Source organism: Pygocentrus nattereri, chromosome 18, assembly GCF_015220715.1.
Source record: "Pygocentrus nattereri isolate fPygNat1 chromosome 18, fPygNat1.pri, whole genome shotgun sequence".
In the NCBI taxonomy this organism is placed as follows: domain Eukaryota; kingdom Metazoa; phylum Chordata; class Actinopteri; order Characiformes; family Serrasalmidae; genus Pygocentrus; species Pygocentrus nattereri.
In genome coordinates, this window is record NC_051228.1 from 24483465 (window position 1) to 24510934 (window position 27470).

Genomic DNA, 27470 nt, shown 5'->3' on the forward strand with positions numbered 1-27470 from the left:
CATAAATTCTATAACCCTGTTTCCAAAACACTGTGCAACAAGTCGATATAAACAGAATGCAACGATATGCATATCATTTAAACCCTATTTAATTAAAACAATACAAAGACAACGTATCAAAGGCTGAAATTAAGAAATTTTATTGTTCTTTGAAACATATATGCCCATTTTGAATTTGATGCCAGCAACATGTTCCAAAAAAGTTGGGATGGGGGCATGTTTACCACTGTGCTGCATCACCTCTTTTTTAAACAACACTCTAAGCATTTGGGAACTAAGGAGACAAGTTGTTGTTCTTGCTTGATATTGGATTTCAGCTGCTCATCAGTTCAGTTCTTTCACTACAGATCCATGCTGTTATAATACGTACAGGATGTGAGTCGTAAGTCTGTGGCAGCATTGTCTTGCTGAAATAAGCAAGGCCTTCCCTGAAAAAGATATCGCCTGGATGGCAGCACATGGTACTCTAAAAGTTTTTTTTTTTTGTTTCTTTGTTGTACGGTAGAGTTTTAACTTACATTTGTGGATGCAGTGATGAACTGTTTTCACAGACAGTGCTGCCTGAGGGCCCAAAGATCACGGCTAGACAAATTGGTTTTCAACCTTGTCTCTTGCATACACAGATTCCTCCAGATTCTTTGAACTTTTTTATAACAATATGAACTGTAGAGTATGAGTTCTTTGCTATTTCACGTTGAGAAACGTTATTCTTAAATTGATGTAGTATGCAGAAAGACTCAGTCTTTTACAGAATGGTGAACTCTTCCCTGTTTTTTACTTCCAAAAGACTCAGCCTAACATTTTATACCCAAACATATTGTTGCCAGTTAAGATATTTCACCAGATCTCTTTGTAGCATTATACAATTTTACCAGGCTTTTGTTGCCCGTGTCCCAACTTTTTTGGAACGTATTGCTGGCATCAAAATCAAAACAGGCATGTATTTTTATTTTTTTTAATTTTCAGTTTCAACATTTGATATTTTAATGTTGTACGTTTTTTGTTAAATATAAGGTTTAAATGATTTGCACATCATTGCATATGGTTTTCATTTACATTTTGGACATTGTCCCCTTTTTTTGAAAAGGGATGTATTATAATGGGAAAATTAGGCAATTAATAAATAAAATAGTTGATTTTTTTATCTTGTGTTTGAAACAAAACAGGGCAGCTTTAAAAGTATTCAATTTATTGAAAAACATTTGTCCATAAATTCTATTTTTGTCACATGGCACAACTTGAAACAAAGGGCTTTTATTGTGACATGCTTTTAAGAAAGCCTGGGCAAAGTATTGCATTATAAAGAAAACCCTAAATGACATTAATGGTGCCTGTCAAGGTCACAAATACTGCAAGTTCATTTCTGAGGCAAAGTTAGTTTTGTACAGTTTACCAAGTCAAGTGGTGTGACCCCAGGAAGACCATGAAAATACGTTATTATAATAAAATTCATTTATTTGAAAAAAAAGTTTAACGACAAATGTTTATATGAAGGCCCAAATACCAAACTAGTTTGTACACGCTTTTAGTGGTGGTAAAAGAAATTCTTAATAAAAATGATTAAAATTACCCAATGTTCTGGCTGTGCAACCCAACACATTTTCCATTGTTTATTTTTAAAAATAAATGTAAACCATTATAAAAGCTATGAAATCAGTATCAATTTACTAAGTAGATTCTTTCAGACACAAAACAAAAGATTTAATAATTTAATGATTATTTTGAAAGCCTTATTTGTCATTTCTGGACATTTTTACTTCAGGTGAAACTGTGTTTTGGTGAATAAATTGTAGAATTTCTCCCAGAAATACTTCAGTCGTGCACTTGGAGAAAAGTGCATTAGGCCTGGATGATGAGGCCCATCTGAGGCTCATTGACAGTCTGAGCCCATGAATTCCTTGAGCCATGGTGAGGTTTGGAGGAAGAGGGGGAGGCTGGTGCTGCTGTAGGGTTTCACAGAGCTCGATAAAACAGCCGTGCTGCATATCTCCTCCCCATTGCACTGTGCATTGCTGCCATGATGAAGAAAAAAAAACCCTCTAAGATCTTCTCTGCAGAAGTAACGGGTATTAAAGTTGGATCTGCTCCCTCACCATCTGCCTCGAACCTGGAAAATGAAACAGTATGAGTCTCAAAGTTCAACTTGACTGGCGTCAAACGGCCAATATGATGTAAGACACGCATCTGTGGTGAAATCGGACAGATACAGAGTTCACTTTGCTCTATCCCACAACTGCACACCCAGAGCGATCTTTCTGCTGTCTGGATTGAGTGCAGATTAAATGACTAGATGCCTCTTTCCTGTTAGAAAAAAAGCCCTCCAATAGCTCAAAACAGTGGCAAGATAGTAGTTTTTAATCAGTATCAGACTTTGTTCAAGGGAGCAAAGCCTAGCAGGCCTCCTGATGATGCCTGCTAAATGTGTGTTAGACTAAATGATCTACCACGACTATGTGTGACCAGCAGCACAGCTTGGCCAGCACGCGGCCTTTTACTGCTCCCTTGGGATCGTGCTTAAATTTTCATATGGAACAGGAAGCAGAGTTAATGTTACACTACGAGAGCCGCACGGCCAGAGCTGCTGCAAATTCAAACCAGGTGAGATGCGCCGAAGCCAGTTCGGCTACTGGCGTCCCTGCTTACTCCATTCCACCAAAGTCACAGGGGGGCCATTTGCGAGCCATGGGGGTTCTTCGGCTTTCAACGTTATAACCAAGTTTGCGTATCTGAGGTAGTTACTTAAATGTAATATGTGTATATGGACTGTGTTGATGAATGGAGTGGGAGTTACAGATGGAGTTGTCCTGACTTATTTCACACGACTCCTCTGGCATGTTCAGCCTGAGGGAGATGTCCTGAATGATGACATAATAATGAGCTTCTAATGTTGCCTCGGTCTACCACCGCCACCTATTTCTAATGTTTCGCAGACCATTTCAGATGAAGTACCTATATTTTCTGCCAAGCAAATCGTAGACGTCTTTTGTAGCCAGGTTACTAATGTGATTTCTGATGCTGCCTGTTTATAATATAAATCTTGATTAAATAGATATGCTTAATATGTGATTTGTAGTGTTTTGCAAATTATGATTGGCCGCAAAGATTACAAGGACATGAGCATCAAAATGAAGTGAGCCCCATATAACTGTAATGATGCAAAGTTAACTTCTGCAGTATGCCAGGAGACTGTATAATAGTCATTTGCTACAGCACACTTGAGCCAGGTAATCAGGGGATGTAGAACCTGGCTTGAGTTTGCATGAAACTGGAGCAGAACGCATATGAACTGATTGGAAGTCCTTGAGGACTGCACTGAGAACCTCTGTGCTGCAGTGTCTGGCTTGTGCTCGTACTGTGAATTCATATAGCATAAACATATCTAAAACTCTGTTTGCTCAGTATTAAAAAAGGACTTTTGAAATGAAAGGAACCAATGATGTTAGTAGAACCTGGACTGTAATGAATGAAAGCTGGGGGGTCAGTTAGCATGGCACTTTGGCCTAACGCTGAGCAGCTCTAACATTTTGTGTGAGTTTTTTACTTTAATAGCTTTGGGACTGAAAAGGCCCAAATTAGATTTTAAAAGTGCACTAGACAGACCACACGCACACTTCTCTAACTTTTCTACTTTCCTCTGGCAAGAAACTCAAATCGTGGGGCTTAAATGGCCGTGAGGAGCAGACAAGACAATGTCACTCCTGTTCGGCAACACCCTGCTAACACTTAACATTCTTACTGTCCAGCCAAGGCAGGAAATACCCTTCGTTACTGCTGGTCACATGACAGCAGGAGATGAAATGGACCAGTAATGGCATTATCTTGCTCGCTGACCACTATCTTCTCCAGTCCTTGTGAATGAGGGCTAAAAATAACTCACTTAATCCTTTTCCCACCTACAAGAGCACAAGGAAAGCAGAGTCTTCTCTGTCTCTGGGCTCCTTTTATTTTAGCTTTTTTGACTTCTCCAGAGTGAAAAAATACATGCAAGGCATTACATTTCAGCTGCAAAATAATAATAAATAATAGTAGTAATAAAATAATAAGAATAATCAGAAACTTCTTAATCAAAGAAACAATACAGTAAAAATCACCTGACACTGATTTGAAGGAGATTTTTCAAAATGTGTGCATCATTCAGTGGGTGAGAAAGTCATTCAGAGTGGTTTGAAGTGAAATGCCTTATTGTAGAGAAACGTAACAACACGGATTTATTTACAGTGGTGGTGATAGGATGGGTCCCGATGTCTACAAGACAAATGAAGCCGTTTTATTTACTATCCAAAAACCACCAGTGAACCAGCACGTGCCTTCTGAGTTTTTATATGTAATGTTGATGATGGTAAGATTGTGTATCTGAAATTGTTTTCTATTTGTGTTATGTTGCCTTCCAATGCCCTGCATGTATGTTTCTTCCATAAGTGGATTAAAAATGTTTTAGGCCAAAATCTTCACAGAACTATCATAAATCTATGTCTTCAGGTATCAGGCAGTAGATTCACCATCATTTCATGTAATGACTTTGTGTGATGAACATTTTAGAGGCAATAAACTTTTCAGACATCTGGTTTCTGTCACCAAACCATTTCTCCAGAATGGAGCATTTCACACCAAACCACTCTGAATGACTGCACTTACATCTTAACCATTTAATTATGTGCAAAGTTTGATCAGTCAGTGGAATTTCCCCTTAAATTAAATACACAAAGAATCATATCTGTGTTTTACTCCCACTTCACTTCAATGTAGTCACCTTACTGTTTCAGCACCTCCCTTCGTGTGGCTTATCCAGTACTATATTTTCCCACGCAGTTCTGCTTAAGTGGAGCTTAACTCCTAAAGCTGCAGCTCATTGAAATCCTGGCCACGTCATGAGTGTAACTCAGCACTGTTCCATTTAGAGTCACACCAAGTTGTATTTTTGCATCCCGCATTTAAATGCTGTATTATTGGCTCACTATAGGAGGCGAAAGAGCTTATGTAGAACACCGATAGATTTCTAGAGTCACTACTTACATTGAAAGACATGATATTGAATTACAAAGTTAGAAAGTTGGCACAGGTTTTGCATGGAATACTACAGGATAGAGTTATAAAAAACAGTACAGGAAAAAATATAACTTCATATTACTGTATTTGTTTTAATTTAAAGGGGCACTCTGGCCAAAATGAAAAATGTGAAGATATGCTACATCTGAACCTGCCCACTCGCCTCCTACAATGGTGCAGCATCTACATTGAGATTTATTGCTTTGTGGTTTAAGGATGGATGTATCTTCAGATGGTGTATCCTCAAGGTAGTAGGTATGTTTGAAAGAAAAATTGAACGGATACTTGGATACAGGCTGATTGAAACTACTTATTAGTTATGCTAGTCTCAAAACTAAGCATAAGCGGTGATGAATGTGAATTGAGCTTGGCCTCTAATGATATTCAACAAAAACAGATGTGTTTGGATGTGCACTTCACAATATATTGTTTTATATTTGATACTTAGATGATGTAGAACAAAGGAAAAATGAAGAACTTGTCCTTAAGTGACTTTTCTTAAAACAAAAAAGGGAAGGAAGTTGCAGAATTCCATTAAATATTAAAACTTAACCAAATCATTAAAGGGGAATCACAGTGTTTTTTTCGTTTCTGCTTAATGAAACCATTAATGTAAATTGTGCCATTCTAATGTAACCTATACACTGGTCGCGGTGGTGTTGATGGGCACCAGATGTTGTCTTTTTTTTTGTTTTGTTATCTACCACTTTTTTATCCTCAACTTTACATGTAAAAGTTGATGTGTGTAGGTTCACTGGTCATTTTGGATAGTAAATAAAATGGCTATGTTTGTGCTAAAGATATTGCAACTCCTCGATCCTATCACTACCACTGTAAAGAAATCTGAGTTTCTCTACAGTGCACATCTAACTGCTCTGAATCACTTTGTTTACATCTCAAATAATTTAAATATGCAGAAATATTGGGTTTATGCAGAAAATTTGAAGAATCAGTGGAAGCCACTTTGTTTTAGTTTTTAATCCAAAATATAGAACATTAAAAAAATCCAACTATACACCTTGGTGTGACTCCAAAACGCAATCAAGAGACCTTTTAACCTTTTGTCCATAACCATTATATCATAACTGCATGTTAATTTCAAGTCCATTTTTGTACTTTTTGAACTCCTATTCATAGAGCATCTTTATTAGACATTTGATATCCCCATTGTTAGCACTGTCTACTCTGAGTACACCTTCTTAATTAGGATATTTTGATGCCAAGCTGTATTGTTACACCCTTCCTGAGAGTCTTTTCGCAGCATCAGTTCTTTCATGGTTCTGCAGCAGCAGGGAGGCAGTGTATGTGTGTGTAGAAGAAGAGGCAGCTGTTGGAGGACATGTCGAGTGAGGCACATGGCTGACCTCCAACCTCACTCCATGAAAGCTCACTCGTCAGACAGCTCCCCACACGTGTGATGCTCAACACAGACTGGTTGCCATGGATCCTCTCTCCATCTGAGCCTGTTGATATGACAAAAAGAATTAAGAGAGAAAAGGGAGAGAGGAAGAAAGCGCTGAAAAAAACCCCACAGCCGTTCTTCTCATCGTTCTGCGGTGGGGTTTGAAAGATACACTTGTGCAAAGTCGAAGAGCAAGATGAACAAACGCGGTCAATCACGCTCGGCTGACAGTAATTATATTTCACTGAGTTGTCCGCGTTCTCCTGCTCTTCGTCCAAACTCAAACAGGGAGTCTAATAACAATCAGGATGAGAGCCCTCTCAATCATGTGCTGCAGGATAGAACTGAGACGCATGTGCGTCGGCTGGATGATTTCTCAGTCATAAGAGGTGCTTGACGTGAAGCTTGCGTAGCTTTCTAATAGCCCCAGAATGCAGCATGCAGTCGTTCTGAGCAGCATTTGACCTTGGCAAATCCACTTTGTGTGCTGGGTCTGCACTCTGCATCAGGATGGAATTGAATTAGCTGGAGGCTTTGCCAGCAAAATTCAAACTTTCAGTGCTCTTTTAGCCGCTGTGACCTGTACAGTCACGATTCAGAATATTTTAGCTGTTAGGCCAAAGGCACCAGATCTCCTCTATAGAAACTGTTCTTTTCATATTCAGGTACTTGGAGCAAGACAATCCTAAACTGAACTGTCAGCTGCAGTACTGGAGGCATACCTAAGAGGCATAGACATTTACACAGGCCTCTACCACTGCTGTGTTGAAAATAGTCCACTATCTAAATAATATCTGGACAGCAGTGTTTCTGTGGTGGTCCCTGTACGTTGGTGGACGGGGTAGAGGGTGGCTGATAGATGGGTTACAGCCAGTAACTTTAACCTACAAAGTGCATATGGTAGGTGTACTTGATCAAACGGCCAATAAGTTTCAGGACAAAGTAGGTGTACATAGTAGAATACCAACCGGCAGACATTTTTGCAAAGTGTCTGTCTTGAAATCCAACTCTAAACCCCAAAGGAGCAAGCCAAGAATAGGAAAAATTCCCTAAGCGCATGAGGAAGAATCATTGAGTGGAACCAAGACTCAAAAGGAGAAACTCCCTAAGTGCATTAGGAAGAAACAGAAAGAGGAATCTAGACTCCTAAGAAAGAAATTCTGATTGCAACCAAGACTCAGAAGCGAAAAACTCCCAAAGAACATGAGGAAGAACCATTGATAGGATCCAAGACTCGAAAGAAAAGACTGCCTCAGAGCATGAGGGAGAAATGCTAAGAAGATCCAAAACTCAAAGGGGTTAAAGGCATTATTAGTGGCACATAATCCGATATGTGCTGCTTTTGCCACCTGAAAGCTCTGACTATGTCAAATCAAGGCGAACCCAAGCAAACAATGGTAAAATATAAATGCACTTCATGAATCCACATTCATCCTCAATTAGGATACCAGGTGCAGCAGTTTCTTTGAATTTTAATTGTAGATTCCAGAGGTCACTAATAGATGGACTGTGGTCAGAGTCCGGACCCAGATGCTGTCCTATGCGGACCAGGACCTATAACTGATAGACTATGGAGAATTATTTAATTTTGACGGGGTGGTACTATTTTAATTGGCGTAACTTCTTTAGCCTTTACGGTTCCACTTTAAAGCCCGGGTAACTCACAGACCAATCACGTGTTGTAAAAATCACACATGGCTTTACTCAGCCAATCAGATCTGTGTATTACAATGAGCACTGAGACTCAAATGAGTGACGCGCACACAAATGAGGAGAAGAAAGTCAGTTAGAGGGAAGTTATTTTGCATGGCATGCTCTGAAAAAAAACCTGACAAATGTTCATATATGACTGAATTGCACTTGTAATTATTTGCAACTTAGACATTATGATGTTCCAAAACTTTGCTTGAGGAAATTTTCTCTAACTGGACCTTATTGAATTTTATACCCCTAAGGGCTATTCAGTTTATGGAAGTTTGCTGCTGACGCTGGTTTAAACGGCTTTTTTGCCCTTGCCTGCTGTGTAAACATGATAATGGAACTGAGTCCATTGTCTTTTTGACAGTCAGCACCACTAGAGGCTTGCAGTGTGATGCCAGCAACCATGTGAGGTGCCCAAGTTACAGTCAGGAGAAGGTCAGGAAGAGAACAGTCAGTGCAATGGTTAGTAGTTCTATCTAGCAGCCGATGAACGCTGTGTCATATAAACTCAAACCACTGCATTATTTTGGCCAGAAGTCGTTTTGCTACGTTATTATTTGAAGTGTGCTGTTGGCCTTAAGATGAAGACAAAGGGAGATTGAACAGGGGCACTCTGATCAGACAAAGAAAAGATCCATCCATCCATTTTCTAAGCCGCTTCTCTGTCAGGGTCTGGAGCCTATCCAAAAAGAAAAGATCCTTGTCCAAATTCAAATAACATGCTGACAAGAAAATATGCTTACTGCACTCTCAGTTGGTAAACTTAAGAGTTTACAGCCAATGTACTCTTTAATCAATTCCCATTAGGGCTTTAAATGAAGATTGAACTCCAAAGAAGGGTTTTAGTAAGTGTAACTTGTATAAATGGCTGTGAATGGTAGCTTCTTTGAGATGTATTCCTCCCTGGTCTGTTTTGTAAACATTCCTGGGGAGGCTTAGCGCACTCTTTCTGTGACTGTTTATGGGGGCAGCTGTTTGACTTTCTTTGCGTTCTCAACAGTATGGCCTTGAGGGCCTGTGCCAGTTGTGCAAATCAAAGATGGCTGCCACAGCAACATCCTGGTGGCACCTCATTAGGGATGTGCTGCTGGAAGGGAAACTGTTGGGAGCCAGAGAGCTGCCAACACGAAGAACGAGGGGGGAGGGAATATGATATTGCACAATAATATGGGTTTGAAGGGGGTATTGGACCTTTAACAACAAAACATTCATTTCTCTAGAGTTTCGGATTCATGCTAAACTGCTCATGGAAACCTTGGTACCAGAGACTGATCTGGAATGAATAGCATTTCCCGAAATTTTTTAAAGCATTGAAAGGAACCAGTCAAAACAATAAATTAAGCCCAAGTCTACAACTAAGACCAAGGTTAAACTCTAAAAAGCAAACCTCAAAAATATTTTACCTCAGACCAAGCGAACGTTTTGCATTAAATTACACTCTGGATGGTTGTTATCTAACCTTGCAGTTGGAGACTGTAATAATATTTCCATTTAAGGCTTGCCTGAGTGTATTCCATACTATGGGAGACACATCAGGAAAAGTGCTGTCAGAGAAAATATGTACGTTCGCAAGTACAGAGCGAGTCTGCATGTCACTCTGAACGAGTGCTTAATTAATCATAAGTTTCAACTCTGAAGTATGTGTCAGGTTCTCTTAAGATACTACTCACCACTGACTCACAGCCATAATAACACTAAAATAAACTATAGGAGCGCTCTGTCAATAATTAATCATCGGCATTACTGGCAAACCTCAGACTCTGGGCTGACCTCTTGGCCATCAAAATATTTTTGTGGGCTGATATATTCGCTTAAGATGTGATGGCTGTTAACCGTTATATTAGCCAATTGAACAGGCAGTTTTATTTAGCCTTTGACCCTTTTTCTTCTGGCATGATTGAACTGTGGAGGAATGGCACTTTTCTCAGAGCTGGGACAGTACATCTGACTCAGAGGCTACATGAAGACAGCTGAGTCTGCTTCTCATTTTCATCCTCTCTCTTGGAAAAAGCACATGTCTATTCACCGCCTCGGAGGAAATGTTTGAAGAAGATTCAAATTAGTTAGCATTTTGTTTCCTGACATTTTCATCCAGGCTTTTTTCATGGAGCAGATAGATGGTGTTGAGTGAATGGCTGAGAGTCTTCAAGGGGACAGCAGCCCTGGACGGTCACCCAGAAACCTGCAGCTGATTTGTAGGCTACTGGATGATGGGTTTTGGTATGTTGAGAGGCAGACAGAGACGTTCCTGAGGAGGAAGCCACAGAGACAGGGAGCCTTAAATCAGCCAATATAGTATTTTATCATAGCAATATTTGATAGGTGCTGACAGGATTTTTGTGCTTTCATAGTAAGTAAAGAGGTCGGCTGAGTGATTAATTGGTACATGAGCAGACCATTTTTTCACTCAGATGTTCCTGTGGTTAATATCCTGAACAAGACCTTTTCCTAATGTATATTTAGAGAAATGGCAGTGATGACTAATAAAGAGAGACCAAGATTTTAACCATCTACTGGTGGGGAGTGGACAGTATGTTCTCACACTTTTAACAAATTTTACATACTACATCAAACTCATTCATTTCATAAAAGTGCGGAAAATAAATTTTTCCATTATGTGGGCCATTTAAATGTTTTGGGGGCAGGGGGGCTTGGGTGGAGCACTCACTGTACAGAGCCTGAACTTTCGCGTACTTTCCCTGTGGTTCAAGATTCAAGAGATTTGTGATATGCACAGCAGAAACAGGCGCTTACACTGTACAATTAAATATAATAATATAATATAAATATAAGAATAACACTAAAAACAATAATAAAAAAGTACAGTTTTGCAAAGTTGAAAGAAAAATTTAAATTACATGTGCGTATATAGTATATAAGTATATAGAGCAGCGGTTCATAAAGTGCATGTTGCAAGTAACAGATGTAAACAGTAGTGTTCTGTACAAGTAACAGATGTAAAACAGTAATATTCTCACAGCAGCGGTACAGTGTATGTAAGGTGGTTCAGAATGGGCTGGGGGAAGAAGTAGTGAGTGAAGTGTTCACAAGCCTGATGGCCTGTGAATAGAAACTGTTACTCAGTCTTGTAGTCCTGGACTTCACACTCCTGTAGCACCTGCCTGAAGGCAGGAGTGTGAAGAGTCTGTGCTGGGAGTGTGTACTGTCCCAGATTATGTTGTGGGCCCTTCTGATGACCCTGGTGTGATAAATGTCCTGTAGTGAGGGGAAGGCTGCTCCTGAGATGGACTGTGCAGTTTTGACTTTTGATGGTGCACTAATGTCAACAAATTAAGACAGATGTGAACCAGCCTCTTCTTCAAGTCTCTGTAGAACAAATGAGTCAAACTTCATTTTAAATCATACCAACATTGCCAGGTTTTGAAAGATCTGGACACATTCCTGTTGGGAACTTTGTAAAAATATTTAATGTTTTGCGCTGACAATCACTGAAATGGTATTACTAGCAAGTTGTTATGGTGTGAAATTCAAGATGCCCTAGTATTGTGTGTCACATCAAAAAGCAGGGGTGTTCAGGCTTATCCTCAAGGTGCCAGTGTGGCTGCAGGTTTTCGTTACAAACACAGGTACACCTGATTCCTTGAATCAAATGGTCTTGATCTTCAAACAGTTGATCACAATTCAGTTGTATATTCTACAGTTGCATATTTTGGTTTAATAACTAGGAGAAGCCCCTTCTGCTGGCATATCTTGTCTGGGAAGAACTTTTGAATTGCTTTGAGGTGGATTTTAGGGCACTGGCTGTTTTGAATTTTTATTTTTTTATTATTAGCCCCAAAGCTAGAAATCAGTTGTTACCTTTAAGAAGCTGAATAGCTTATTGCAGCTATTTCACTGTGGTAACTGTCTTCCAATCACCAATCAGAGAGAATTGATTACTTAATTTGTCAGATGAGGACACATGAAGAATTAAAGTAAAAAAGGTAGCTATCTTGCTATATTAATAACTACCTCATACTGGGGGGCTAAAAAGGACAAAAAGTGTCTCTGGTGTCCATTTTGTGCTGAAAGTCAGAAATGTATTCTTTGCTTTGTTAAACATAACGCTGAAGCTTCTTTCAAACATCTCAGTAAGTGCTGCACATTCTTTCCAATAGCAACTAACCACTTTTTGCAAAGTTAAACAGGTTTTTCAATAAAAATGGTAAAAACCAACTCCATTTCATAGCAGAGGCTCTTATTCAGAGAGTAAGAATGCTGGTCAGCTTGCTCATAGCCTGCCTGGATAGGAAGTTAAACCCCAGTCTTCTGTGTGCAGGACATGCGTTTTATCTATTACACTACCTAAACATTCTGGCATTAACAGTCTCCTCTTTGTATTTTCCACCTCCAGGTAGTATTGAAGCTGCTCTTCAATTGTTTTTGATGAAGAACAACTTGTTTAATGAACAAGTAATATGTGCTCGCCTGAACCATCACACCTATATGAGCTTGTTGGACATCCTATTCAAAAACCATGGACATTGATGGAAATACAACATCTCTTACTTCACGAATCCTCTGTGGCTGCACTCAAAGTTCAGGCAGTTTCAGTTTTGACAGTTTGCCGCTGACCTTTCCATTGCACTGCCAGTGAGATGTTGTGTATGACATGACACATGACCACATTATACAATTTGTGTTCGAGTGAGGGAGAGTTAGCAATTTGTGTTCGAGTAAGGGAGCGTTAACAATTTGTATTCGAGTAAGGGAGCGTTAGCAATTTGTGTTCGAGTAAGGGAGCGTTAGCAATTTGTGTTCGAGTAAGGGAGCGTTAACAATTTGTATTCGAGTAAGGGAGCGTTAGCAATTTGTGTTCGAGTAAGGGAGCGTTAGAAATTTGTGTTCGAGTAAGGGAGAGTTAGCAATTTGTATTCGAGTAAGGGAGCGTTAGCAATTTGTATTCGAGTAAGGGAGCGTTAGCAATTTGTGTTCGAGTAAGGGAGAGTTAGCAATTTGTATTCGAGTAAGGGAGCGTTAGCAATTTGTGTTCGAGTAAGGGACCGTTTGCAATTTGTGTTCGAGTAAGGGACCGTTAGCAATTTGTGTTCGAGTAAGGGAGCGTTAGCAATTTGTATTCGAGTAAGGGAGCGTTAGCAATTTGTGTTCGAGTAAGGGAGAGTTAGCAATTTGTGTTCGAGTAAGGGAGAGTTAGCAATTTGTGATTTGTGTTCGAGTAAGGGAGAGTTAGCAATTTGTGTTCGAGTAAGGGACCGTTAGCAATTTGTGTTTGAGTAAGGGAGAGTTAGCAATTTGTGTTTGAGTAAGGGAGAGTTAGCAATTTGTATTCGAGTAAGGGACCGTTAGCAATTTGTGTTCGAGTAAGGGAGAGTTAGCAATTTGTGTTCGAGTAAGGGAGAGTTAGCAATTTGTGTTCGAGTAAGGGACCGTTAGCAATTTGTGTTCGAGTAAGGGACCGTTAGCAATTTGTGTTCGAGTAAGGGACCGTTAGCAATTTGTGTTCGAGTAAGGGACCGTTAGCAATTTGTGTTCGAGTAAGGGACCGTTAGCAATTTGTGTTCGAGTAAGGGAGCGTTAGCAATTTGTGTTCGAGTAAGGGAGCGTTAGCAATTTGTGTTCGAGTAAGGGACCGTTAGCAATTTGTGTTCGAGTAAGGGAGCGTTAGCAATTTGTGTTCGAGTAAGGGAGCGTTAGCAATTTGTGTTCGAGTAAGGGAGCGTTAGCAATTTGTGTTCGAGTAAGGGAGCGTTAGCAATTTGTGTTCGAGTAAGGGAGAGTTAGCAATTTGTGTTCGAGTAAGGGAGAGTTAGCAATTTGTGTTCGAGTAAGGGACCGTTAGCAATTTGTGTTCGAGTAAGGGACCGTTAGCAATTTGTGTTCGAGTAAGGGACCGTTAGCAATTTGTGTTCGAGTAAGGGACCGTTAGCAATTTGTGTTCGAGTAAGGGAGCGTTAGCAATTTGTGTTCGAGTAAGGGACCGTTAGCAATTTGTGTTCGAGTAAGGGACCGTTAGCAATTTGTGTTCGAGTAAGGGACCGTTAGCAATTTGTGTTCGAGTAAGGGACCGTTAGCAATTTGTGTTCGAGTAAGGGACCGTTAGCAATTTGTGTTCGAGTAAGGGAGCGTTAGCAATTTGTGTTCAAGTAAGGGACCGTTAGCAATTTGTGTTCAAGTAAGGGAAGCACTAAATTGTGCAGATCTTTGACAGCTGAGTTTGACAGCTTCTTTTTTCATTGGTTCTACTGTATAGTAGATGTAACCTATAAACTACTGTACCCATTTTGCCCATGTTCATCTATATTTCTGACTCTGTTGCTTTTTTGCTGTCAAACTAAGGATTTTATAGCGAAAGCCCTGGAACATTACTACCATGCAAAAGTAGTAAAAAAGCAAAATGGTAGTAAAGCAGAAGGAAACGGTAAAAGGAAGCATTTTAGAGATTCTGGTATTGTTATATTTATCTGAAAATCTGATCTGATTTCAAGCTTTATTGAAACATCCTGTTCTTTTCCTTTTTATTATGCACTTGAGGGGTGGTGGGGGGAGCACAAGAGATAAAGGAAGAACAGGCAGTGTCAATCAGTGATGAGTTTGCCAGAATCTGTACCTGCCAACGTGCTTTAGTGTCCATTTTATTCCCATATTTACACCCACTTGACAGTCCATCCATTCCAGCCTCCACCCCTGGAATAGTTTAACCAAAATGTTTTCCAATCTAAGGGAGCGAATGAGACATTCAATCAGTATATCTTTCTCCCCTATTATATAAAGAAAGTTGTTACACTTTGAGGTCCCTGTGATTTACTAGTGCTCTTGTTTTTGGTACATAGTGAACCAAGAAATGGATCAAACTTAGCTCTTATCATAATACGGCATGACATTTTAGCCCTTTATGCTTAGGTTTACATGCCACTCATTGCATGCTAAAGAGGAAATAGATCATTATGATTAGTTCTTGATGAAGATGGAGATGCACTGGCCAAGATACAGTCCTCTAACCCCTGTCCCCCCACTCCTCCAGTCTCTTCAAAGTTAACCTTGCTTGCTGTGCCAGCTTGGCAAGCTTAGAAGGGCCATTAGCAGGACTCCTTTAGAAGTGATTGACTATCGATTTGCTGTGTGTTTAATCTACTTTTCCGCAGACCATCTTAGTGATAGAAGGGAATGTGATGGACCGAGAAAAACCTCAGGGTGACATATTGTTACTGTGGATAGTTTACAAGCGCAGCAGCTCATATTTAATTTTGCCGAGCTAGGTTGAACTCATGCTAATGCTTGCTGCTCTGAACCGTTTTGTAATAGGTTTTTGTAATAGGTCTGTAGAAAAGCTTCTTGACCATCATTTGGTCAGTATAGTAGGACTTAAAATCACAATGTGAAGTGGACATTTCAAATGTTGATATTCAGATATACATAATACATCCTTATTATCATTCCTTATGTCACATTGTATCTATTAGCTAGAAAATTGAATTTGTGAAGATTGGTCAGCTGATAACAAACATTGGAAAATTTTATTCCATTACCTTAAGTTAGATGTCTATTGCTGTCTTTCTGAGATGCTTCCTATGTGCTATAACTGTGCTTTGTGTCTGCTGGCTGTTCACAGCTCTTCAAGGTTATTAAATATGGAAGTGTAAAACATTAGAGGGAAGCTTAATTGCTTATGAAAAAAATTAACTTACTGTGTGATGTGTTAGAATTTAATGACCATTAGAAAACCTGGACCTAAACAGTGTTAGCTTTGCTGTAAACCAGAGACCAGTGTTGCTAATGTTTTGCCAAGAAAGTTCAGTGTACAAAGGTATTAGATATGCCCTATAAAGATGAAAACATGTTCTGGCAGTGTTAAACAATGTGTATGTTTTAGATATGGTCATCCAGTAATGCTTGTATTCCAGCTGGTCAGTAGCATGGCACAGTGATATGCTATATCTGCTGTGTGAATCAGCCTCTGAGCTGGCTATCATTAAAGTGGTAAGTCAGGCTCAGTAGTCATCTGTAAAGCCGTGCCAGGGCTTTGATTCAGGTACAACGTATAACAGAGACGTGCAAATATTGGCAGCTATTTTTCCGTTGATGTTACTCATGTCAGTTCAGGTACAACACTGTTTGGCAGCCTTCCTCTGCAGTAAGAGAGAAACAAGAACAGTTTTTGTAAATACGTGTAAATAAAGGATAGCATAAATTGCATTAAAATTTTTGATGTTAACGCCTTTAGAGGGCAGCAGTGAATGATTTGCATAACCTTTAGAGAGCAGCGGTGAGCATTTTTTGTTTATTTGATGTTTACTTATTATTGATCTGGCGACTTTAGCCTTGTACTTTAATAGTTGCACACAATTAACAAAAACAGTTTAAGCCTTTATGCAGTTATTTATATGTCTCTCATTAGCTATAGTTTCATGACAGTCTTACTTGCTATTTTGAAGACAGGGTGCTAGCCAGGAAGACACCCTGCATGTAAGGATAGTTTATGCTTCTTATCCCGTTTTGCATCTCAGTTCTCTTGCCATGCTTAAACTCTATTCGTAATCTTCCTAGCTGACGAGATCACTATGCACACTCTAGTGGGGAGTCTGGTGTGAACAAGCAGAAAATATTTTAAAAGATATTTTGAAAGTTCCAGGAAGCAGTAAAATGTGTTTCAGTTAGGGATGTTTTTGCTATTGAATTTTAATACAGGGCTGTATCTGACTGCACTGGTGTTGCACAGAAAAAATAGCAGCATACAGAACAATACATTTGAAAAGATGTTTAATTATTCCTGAATAAAACGAGCTAGAGGTAGGTACAACACTGGTTCCTGAGGGAGACTTGTCATCATCTATAGGTTGTCCTTTTCTCTTCAGTGGACGTGCCAACATTGATTTATTTCTCTGAGAGATATATTTCCACTGTTTGTGGACCTCACTTAGCAATAAAGCCAGAGGTAAAGTATAATAGAATACGCATACCCAATCACCCTTTGACAAAACTTAAAGGATGACCAAGTAGTGATTGCAGTATTTGAATACTGGCACTAGCCGCATACTCGAATACTCTAATTTGCATGTCACTTTTGAAAAGACTTAAAACTAACGGCAGATAAATAAGTAGGCCTAGTACTTGGAGGGACTATGTAAGCTTTACTTGGAGGGACTATGTAAGCTCTCATCTTAGTAATATTCAGTGGTTGCTCTTGTAACATAGGACTGTGCTGTGAGGAAATGCTAGGGAGTTAAATATAAAAGAGCCTGCACAACAAGCAGATAGATGCTGATGCCCTCACCCTCTGACCTTAGGCAAGCATTCTTCCCTGTCATACCTTCAGTGTGGGTGTCCTGTCTCCAGCAACACCATCTGAGTAGCTGGCTCAAATTGTGCTTGCTGAGCTTATTTCGTTCAATCCAAACCCTGTCAAAATACTTAAAGCACTCAGCAACGGCGGCTCTGAATGTCCCAGAGCTGTGACTGGAATATTTGGGTGGCACGTTTGTCTTCTGGTGAAGAGATGATTGTCATTACAGTTAATCCTCACACCTCCAGATATCACAATCTGAGGCTGTTCAGAGTGCTAAAGCAGGCCCCTCTTTGCATTTTATTGGTGCCTGAGGCTTCACAGAGTGCTGGGCAAAGGCTTGCATTTCTGCAGACAAGCAGATGGCATTCTTCACCAGCTATCTGGCCCGGTATCGTTTCAGAGAAGCAGAGAAGCCAGGGCACTGCTCGACTTTCAGTGCCAGAGATCAAAACCAGGCTCATGCATCTTATCTGGAAAACGGTGGCCAGTGTCCAACCAGGATTCTCTGAAGCACGCTGTGTGTGTTCTCCTGTGTTAGCTTGTGCAAGTCTGGACTTGACAAACTAACCAAACTCTTTGATGAGAAGTCCCTTGATTGACGTTAGACCAAGAGTAATCAAAGTAATGTCCAACACTAAGTGTTAAAACTAATTAACTAAAGTTGCTTTCAGTCTCTATAATGTAATTTATATAAAGAGGAGGATCCTGTTAGCTGAGGCACGGTTGTGGTTCCTATCCCCCTTATCAAAACCATTTCTGATATGCCTAAGTGGTTTTGGCTTGTTAAGGTCTTCTGTGCCTGGAAAGCTTGCTATCAAAGTTCTTCAAGCACACAGGACACCACTGCACTGTCTGAATAACAGTAGGTGGTGCCAAACAGACGGTGTGTAGTATAAATAAATGTGGGTCAGTCTGTTTTTTTGACCAATGACTTTGGGGAGACGTTAGGCATAAGAGATTTCTGCTGCATGATGAAGCAACACAGTTTGTAAATGTTATATTTTTCCGCCCGGTTTGGCTGCAAATCTGTCAACACTGATTTGGATACCAAGTTAACAGTGGACATGTTCATATTAACATTGGTGATTTTGTTGTGCACAAAGAAATGAACTGTTCAAGGCTATGATCCGTTTTGTTTTGGGGTTTTTTGCTATATTTAATGTTGATTTCAAGACTTCAGCGTAGAACAGGGGTAGGGTAAATTTGAAGTAAGTTATCTTACTTTGTGTTCACTTTTGGTTATTTACTAGAGCCCAGATGTGTTCAGTATAAAAAATACAGGCCCCTGGATTATACTAAGCCAAAGAACTGAAGCTTGGTTTTCATTCTCTGACCTGGCATGTTAGACGCCTGGCTGCACACTCTACCATCAAGCACATTCTGTTATCACCCAACGGCAGGTGTGTCGCTGCTGTTGGCCCACATGAGTGTGGTCTTCTGAGCATTGTTCTTTGTCTTTGTCTGCTCAGTATAAAACAGATGTTGCAATGACACATCAGTGAATAGACCATACACCAGCCTTAGGAGCTTTGCAGCCTTGTGTTTGTCATTTAGATTTTTGTGCAGAGTCCAATTGGGCCACTCACTGCACTTTTCAAAGGCACTGTGGTCTGGGCATCACTGTATATTGTGTGATAACAGCATAGTGTTAGCATTGTACATTGCAAGTATACATGAACATTTTTGGGCCATTCAAGATTAAATGCAGAAATTTTAAGTTTGCAAAATCTTCAAGCTAAGCCTTGATTTGGGCCATACATGTCAAAATATGGTCAAACACAAGTAAAGAAAAACTCACCTTTATGGCAGTAGTCTTTTCACAATTCATGTGAACATTTTTTATATTGACTGCAAACATCTGAGTAAATTTGAAGCTTGTAACTGAAACACAATTAACCTTATAGCAGTTTTACAGTGACTCCTTCAGATAAGAGCCCTGGCTTCGAGTTGCTGTCGCTGTTTACCATTTTTAACAACAGGCTGAAACACACTGGTCAGGATATCACTTGAACCTGTGGTCAGTGACATGTAGGACTTCCAGAAAGCCTAGAGTGATGTTTGTCTCATGAAATTGCTCCCACCAATTGGAAATCAAAATGCAATCGGTTGATTCCACTGTCAGTTCTTAATTATGATAGATATGTTAGGGCTTCAGATGAACTGAAGGCCTAACATATCTATCATAATTACCAGTGGGAAAGCTAGCTCGGCTGTATCTCTCTAGATTCCAAGGATGTTTTACTTGAGTCTAACATTAAAATGTAAGTTTTTGTACTTGCCGAGTTAAAATACATTAAGAAATGCATAACAGAAATCATTAGGCCTTCCCTATGGGTCCCCTGCTGGTTTATTGCGAAGTTTAGTGGGTGTTTTTGAGCAGGGAGCCAAACTGTTCTGGACACTGGCCCTCCAGGACCGGAACTGAATGTCCCTGCCCTAAGGGCCCGATTTGATGTTTCAGCAAGTAGAACAAACATATCCACCTCCCATACGAGTAGCGCGGTGTGCCCTGTGCCAAGGTTTCCAGTGGGGTTTGTTGATTTTGTTTTTGCTCAGCAGTGCAAAGTTCAAATATTTGTGGTCAACATTTTCCTCCCTTGGGAGAGCATTCTCAGAGAGGTCTTCCTAAACTCCTGACTGTTGGCAGTTGGACTGCAACTAACAATTTCTATAATCAGGTAGTCTATTGACCGTTATTTGATGAACTGACTAATCAATACCATCTGACTAATCAATACCATCAAAACAATGCCATCTGCTGTTTCCTTTTCGCTTTGCCCTGTCACAGTACCCACATCATTCAAAAGCGATTCCTTTTATGATGCCCTCTGCTTTTCCTATGCTGCAGTGGTCACCAACCCTCTTCATGCAAATCTACTTGCCCACAGAGTTCAGTTCCAACCTACATCTCACCTCCTCTTACCTACCACTCATGCATCTGATCCAGCCAATCAGAGACTGCTAGTAAGAAGTTCATTAGCTGGAGCAGGGCTGTGGCTGGAACCTGACTCTGCAGGTAGGTAGATCTCCAAGACCAGAGTCGGAGACCACCATCATGACAGCATATATCACATGAACATTATAGAGCACTTTTCCTTTAACGACATGTTGACTGTGTTTCTGTTAATGACTAATAAACTGTGGACTAATGGTCGCAGTCCTCATCTGTAGTTTCTCTGACTCTCAGACTACACATCCAAGAGTCTGTCGTTTTCGTGTTGCCACTCACCCACACGGTCTGCAGTAAATGCTCTCTTTGTTCCTCTTCAACCTCTCAGATAAACATCGTTTCGAGTGCAAAACAAGCTAAATCTTGCCACAGGCGAGCCTTTAAACACTGCTTCCCCGTGTGATACCATCCATACACCAGCACAATATGTCCCACCAACACAGCCTAAAGCCTCGGCACCATGGACATGTTTCTTCTAATGGCAGAGGGGACACCATCATTCCATCGCTATGCGTGTGGAAAGAGCTCAATGCAGTTTACAAAAGTAAGCTTAGGACAGCAAGTCTGTTGACATCTGTTTACATAAGCATAGCATGGATAGCTTTATCATGACTTCACAAAACACAGGAAGGCTTACCCAAGCGCACTACGCAGTACATAGCCTCATTCTTTCTTCTCACATCTGAGTGGATCCCTGTAGTTTACAGAGAGATAAAACATGGAGTTGATTCGGGCCGAGTGCCTCTGCTATCTTGCTTTGTCTTTATTGTGGCTGTGCTCGAAGCTGACATGTAAACAGAGGAATTGTAGCTGACAGTTGGAGCCCAGCTGCTGCCTCTTTTTCTCCTCTCTTCTTTTTCTCATCCCTTCTTTTTCTCATCTCCCTCTTACCCTTTGCCTTGCAAGCAGGACAGAAGCTGGGCCAGACACTCAGGTATTCCAAACTGGCATCTTCAGACAAAACAGGTCTGTAACAGCATGACTGTAACCCAGAGCTCCTCATCAGAGTTTCAGCTCCAGCTAACCTGAGCCAAGTGGGGTAGATTTGTGTTTATTTTGAATAAATTATCCTGGAGTTGGTGCAAAAGCTTTATTTATGGTTGGAGAGCATTCAGCATTTGCAAGGCCTCCTCATCGTGCGCCTGCTCACATAAACATTATTCAGTTTTGCATGACGTCAGAAACGAATGTTTAAAGTTGATTTTACAAGAAAATATTCCCCTGTTTACCATTAGAGATTCATCTTTAAAGAAATACATTTCTGTTACAGCTAGAGGTCCAAGGTTTGAAGGCTGGAAGAATGAAGATTGAATGGGCCTTTGTCTTTTTTAGTGGTAAAAAAAAAGTGTTCAGGTATCATTGTTAGGTACCACAGTCTCCGTGCCAAGTAAGGCATTTGAGTCCAACTGCAGCCAAAGCTTTCAGGAAAAGAACATCCTCAGTAACACTGACCCTTTAAATTCTCTTTATTCAGGATCCATTACATACTGTAGGATTCACCAATAATAGTGTACAAGCCAAAGGACTGAGACTGTTAAGGTTACTGTGGGAGTTTTTTTTTTCCTTACCATCTGAAAACATTAACCAATATTTTTTCTCTGGACTGGCCATCTTGGACAAGACGTAATACCATACCAGCACACACATTCATACAGTCTGGAGGATACAAAAGTATTTGGACACATTTGGAAAGGATGCTCTGGTAGCACATTAAGACCCATTCATGTTCTTCTCTACACTTAAACAAACTGCAGATGGGAATAATTTGACTGCGTGGTTCTTTCTTTCCACTAGGCTACATTTCGGTTTGCATGCCTTGAAACATTTGTACGACAAGTGACACACGGAAATAAATTAGCATATAATTTACAATTGAAAAAAAAATTAGTAACAGTGTACCAACATTAATACTGAATATAAAATATAAGAAACTAATCGCCAAAAATGCAAAAACGCTCACTTCTATAGGTACAGGTTAAGCAATGTGACATTCAAAGACAAGTTCACAGCGATGAGTACCAGTTTCGTTTTGTCCTGTTTGAGAATCTTCTGTAGCCTCCTTGTCCCAAAGCCAGTAAACTTGTACTTCAAGCCTCAGGATTTTGATGCCCGGCGTGTCGGGGCCTCAAGGTTCGGCTGCTTAAGAGTTCGCTGCCGTCTAAGTCCCAGTTCACAGAGTTTATAATAAAAAATAACTGATTAACATTGTATTGGTGGCTACACCGTAGTAGCAGCAGCAAAAAGTAGCACGGTTTGATCAGAAATGGGTTGAGACAGCTGTGGTCTGGAGCGATTATCCCATTACTCCTCTGAGCTTCTTCACAATCTAAGTCTGCGTCTCTTGTGTTGTATGAGGTCTCGTGTTCACGCAGCTGAAACCTTCCAGGTGTGACGTTCCCTTTGCTTAGACTTGGGTGCGGTTGACGGAACGCTGCTGAGTACAGAGAGCTGGCTGGGTGCTTATGGAAGCTGCATAACCAGCCCGACATAGTGTGAGGTAAACCACTTAACCCCATTGACTGTTAAAAAACAAAAAAAGAAGAAGAAAACAAGAGCTTTCTTTTATTTCCTGTTGTGTATGCTAGCATGTGCTAGCGTGAGAGCCCACCAGAAAGGAACCTCCCACTCCAGAAGGTGAGCAGAAGGAGGGCAGTGGAACAGTCCTCCACTGGAGGAAGAAAAGCACCATTGAGCTTGGAGGGCTGTGCGGAGTGTTTACAGAGCGGGTGGGTTGGGGTCGGGTGGGGGGGGACGGCTCTGGAGGTAGTCAGTGGCAGACCGGATGTGTGCGTGCTCTGGCGTCTCGTCCAGCCGCTGGCCCTTCGCTTAACTCCAGACGTGGACAACGGAAGACGTAGCACTCGAGCTCCACGACGGAGCCGTTCACATACTGACCCAGTCCTCTGGGGGGTGCGTGGGGGTCAGCGCTATTGCTTCCGCATGTTTCCCGATTCGAATGGGTTTACAGAACTCATTGTAGCACACAAAAGTGCAGGATCCGGGCCAGGGCATTCAAACGAGGTTTTGCACAGTACAATGGGAGAACAGTGAATATCATTAATATGTATAACAGCTTAACATTCTCAAAAAGAACAGCTCAAATAAACCACAAATGGATATTTTTTGTGTGAGTTAAGTTGGAAGCCGCGGCTGGCCTCGCAGACTCTACTTTGCTGTCTAATGTGATTTTCAGGCCTTGTTCAAGTGTCACAAACAATGGTGGAATTCTTTGGCCTGCAGTCATGTGATACGGCTAAGCAAAACAGGTGGCTCGCACTGCTGGAACATCTGGAGTCTCCAGCTCAAACTGATTTCCCCTGCACAAGACGTAACTTCCAAACGAGCACCAAAAGCACCCATCTTCTCCAAGCAGCCTAGCATCTAAATCGTTTTTACCAGTTATGTGATTTGTGGCTAAAGTTTATGTAACCAATCCATTAGTTTTCTGAATTATAATAATAGAAACCACCCAGAAGTGATTGACTGGACCCATAGAGAGGTAACTATCAGGCAATTTGCATGTTTGTTGGGATAAATTTGCTGGGGTCTCCCTTGTAGTGATAAAATGATGGGCTATACTACTGGAGGTGGACAGAGTGACAGAAACACATGAAAATAGTACTCGAACTTGGAAATAATTAAACCAAAGTTGTAAAGGCACATGTGAATTGTATTAAGCTGAACGCCAATTTGTTGAATGTGTTGGCTATAAAAGAGGTCTGACAATCAACATTGGATATGCGAGTTTTCAAAGCAACACGAAGCAACTAACAGTTCAAAAGAGGCCAAACGCAGAGACACAAAAACTGCTGCAAGGAGAACAAAACTTGGAGCCATGCTTAAATAGAAGAATATAGTCTGAAGTGTCATCTTTCATTCTTTGTCCTACATCTGGACGTGTTTACATTTGGAGAAAGTTGGAGGATGCCTTCAACCCACAATGTCTGTGTCCAGCTCTTAAAGATGGTGGAGGATTTGTAATGCTATGAGCAGCTTTGTAGGAGTCATTAGGGCTGCTGATTGCTCTGCACAGTTGTATAATGGAAAAGGAATATGAGTACATTTTACAGGACCAGGTGCAACTTATGGTGCTCCCATAAATGGGGGGGGGGGGGGGGGGGGGGCAGTGTTTCATTAACATAACGATTTAGTCAAATGGCCTTCTCAGTGAGCTGAGTGCCAAGTAGACTTCTCAGTAGACTCCTTATCCCAAAGGATTTGAAGACTTTTCTTCCTACAGAAGGAGCCTATAGCTCTAGGGGCATATTAACACATTATGATATCGCAATGCAAAGATGTGACTGGGTGTACTGTGGAGATGCACACAATGCATCATGGAGAACAGGCAGTCAATTAAAAGTGATATCTAATATGATTGTGCTGTTTAAACAGCAAAGGTTGCTAATGACCAGCATTAATCAACAACCCACTCCAGCATCTTCATGTCAAACGCCACAGTTCTAGCACCCAGGGTGACTACTCTAGCTTTATTAGAAGAACTAGATAAAGTAATGTTTTTTCTTCGTTCATATTTTGATCAAAACATTGAATCGTGAGTACTGTGAATCAAACTGGGGGACCTTAATATCTCTACACATTTTGGGATATGTATGACAACATTTAAAGACTGAATGCAAAGAGTGATCTTACTCTTTTTATATGTACTTAAATATTATTAGGTGTTTCTGGCATTTTGTCCACCCCTGGTATCAGCACAGCCTAAAGCCTAGGAGGTAAATTAATTATTAATTTGCATTGCTACATACAGTAGAATCATGTGGACAGATAGTTGCACACTACTGCAGTGGAGAACAACCATGCATGCTTGTATATGTTTGTGAGACAGAAAACCCCCTTCTCCAGCTTTCTGTTTTTTGGATATTATGAACCTATTCTCAGAGGTGCCACCTCTGCAAATTATGTGTCCAGCACTTTGGATTACAACAGACAGACATTAATAACAATAATAATAATAATAACAACAACAATAATAATTATTATTATAATAAAATAACAACAATAATGATCATATTCTTAAGTTCCAACTTCACAGAAGTGAAAATAAAGCAAAATGTGTCAGCATGTTGCTGACCAGTGGTATGGGTTCCACAGGTCTAAAAAAGCAGGAGTGTAGGTATGTGTGTCTCAGTGAGAGGGAGAGAGAGAGGGGGGAGGGGGGCAGCTTTTTCTTTTTCCCAGTGCTGTTCTTCCAGTCCATGACTGCTTTTCTTTGTATCCGTTCATGCACGCTTCCCTTTCCTCTGCGTCTCTCTCGTCTTCTCTCTCTCTCTCTCTCTCTCTCTCTCTCTCTCTCTCTCTCTCTCTCTTGCTCTCTCTCCGTAGGATCAGTGTCCTTGGCAAGTCTTGCAGCACATCTGTCTGAAGTAGGCACGGCTGCAGAACTTGAACTTCAGCACCAGTGGGCAATATGCCACCTTGTTTACATCTTTGCACTCTAGGGGGAGGAAAAGGAAGAGAAAAGGAAGTTAAAAATATGAGTGAAGGACTGGATACAGTGGTTAAAACAAGTATGCAAAGGGGGAAAATGGTCATTTTTTTCTGAGTAGAGCCTGTGTGGATGATGGGCAAGTCTCTCTGCGACAGTGACCCAGGCGTTTTGCACTGAAGCTACCAGGCTAATGCAGCTAACAAGTAACGGAAGCTTACACCCACCTGTTTAAATACTGTGCAAACTGCTTGGCTTAATTGACATGTACTTGCCCCAAGCTGCGTCAAGTTTTTAAAAGTGAACTGATTCTTTCAAAGTTTCTGCCTAATTCTGTAATTTACATGTAAACATGCTGGTTCTAATAGTGATTTGATGTGAAACATGTCATTCTAGATAAATGTACCAGCTCTGAATTTTTCACTGTGATGGTGATAGGAACCAGATGTCTGAATAGTTTTAGTCTCTAAAAGCTACATCACAGAAAGTTATTACACAAAGTGGTTGCAAATCTGTTGTGTCATACCTGTGACACTTGTTATGAACATTTTGCTATTTTTTGGCAACATGCAGGCAGTAGTATGCAAAGAAAACCTTTTTACCTATGTATGCACGTTCACTGGTTGTTTTGCTAACTAAATAAAATGTTTACCTTTGCTTTGTAGATTTTGTGACCATTGCTTCCTAACAAAAGCTACTGTAAAGAATTCCGAATTCAAAGATTCTCTACAGTTAACCAGTGTCTGATACTGTGTACATTTTTTACTGTGTACAACCAGCTCTAACCATTCCAAAGGCTACTACCACTACCACTTTGTCTTATTCATCCCTGAATTTAAAATGGGGCATAACTGTGTTTTAGTCTCAGAAATCAAACAGCGACACTGAGTTTTCTGGATATATCACAGAATTAACGATGCATTTATTTCAAAGTTGCCTACAGTATAGGGTCTCAATAGTAGATTAATGTTGCTAGCTTGCATATTAGGTCTTTTAGTTCAGGTGTGTTGGAAACCTGACAGTAATCACTGCATGGGCAGTGGTCCATTTTTCATTCACCATCGCCGAGGAATGCTTTGCTCTGGACTCTGGATCCTCTTCATTTCAAATGATATCCTACAGCTCAGACAGCAATTACCGACTCCTATAAATCTTACCTGCCTGTCCCCTTGTGAAGTTATAGAGAATATATTACCATTTGGCCTCTGCCTTACTTTCATTCTTCTTTCTCTCTCTGTCTCTTTGGAAGTTTGAGCAAGCATTACTTTGAACAAAAGTTCAAACAAGGCAGTTATGTCTAATGTACAGCACAAGTGTTAAATGCTGTGAGGAAAAAGCAGGCCTTTATAAATGTTCATTTCTGCCTCTTCTGGGTGGCAGAAGTCTACCAGGGATGGCTGTGATCATTGGGGTAACTGGATGTCCAAACTCAGTACTTTTTCGCCTAATCAGGTATTCAAATACGATATGTGTAGTATGGAATAAAAAAAAAGAATAAACTTTGACACAGGCAACACTGAACAACTGTTAGACCACAATTACTCAGAGCACAGCACTCTGAATCCTCCCTCAAAGCAGACTGGAACACAGGGCCTGCAGATAAGCCTCTCAGAGTAATCACACAATCTTTACAGACTGAGACGTGGAGAGACAAAAAGAGCAAGAGAGAGGGGGGGGGGAC

General features: G+C 40.6%; 1 protein-coding gene across 2 annotated transcripts in view; it reads right to left on the reverse strand.

Annotated features, from left to right (window-relative positions):
• Positions 1 to 21788: 21788 nt before the first annotated feature.
• The window catches only part of adamts6 (ADAM metallopeptidase with thrombospondin type 1 motif, 6), a 62776-nt gene continuing 57094 nt past the window's right edge, over positions 21789 to 27470 (reverse strand). For both annotated transcript variants that reach the window (XM_017725503.2, XM_037547588.1), the window contains exon 25: positions 21789 to 25798. In XM_017725503.2, coding sequence (XP_017580992.1) covers positions 25689 to 25798 — 110 coding nt within the window. In that variant the 3' untranslated portion in view covers positions 21789 to 25688. The remainder of the gene's footprint in view (positions 25799 to 27470) is intronic.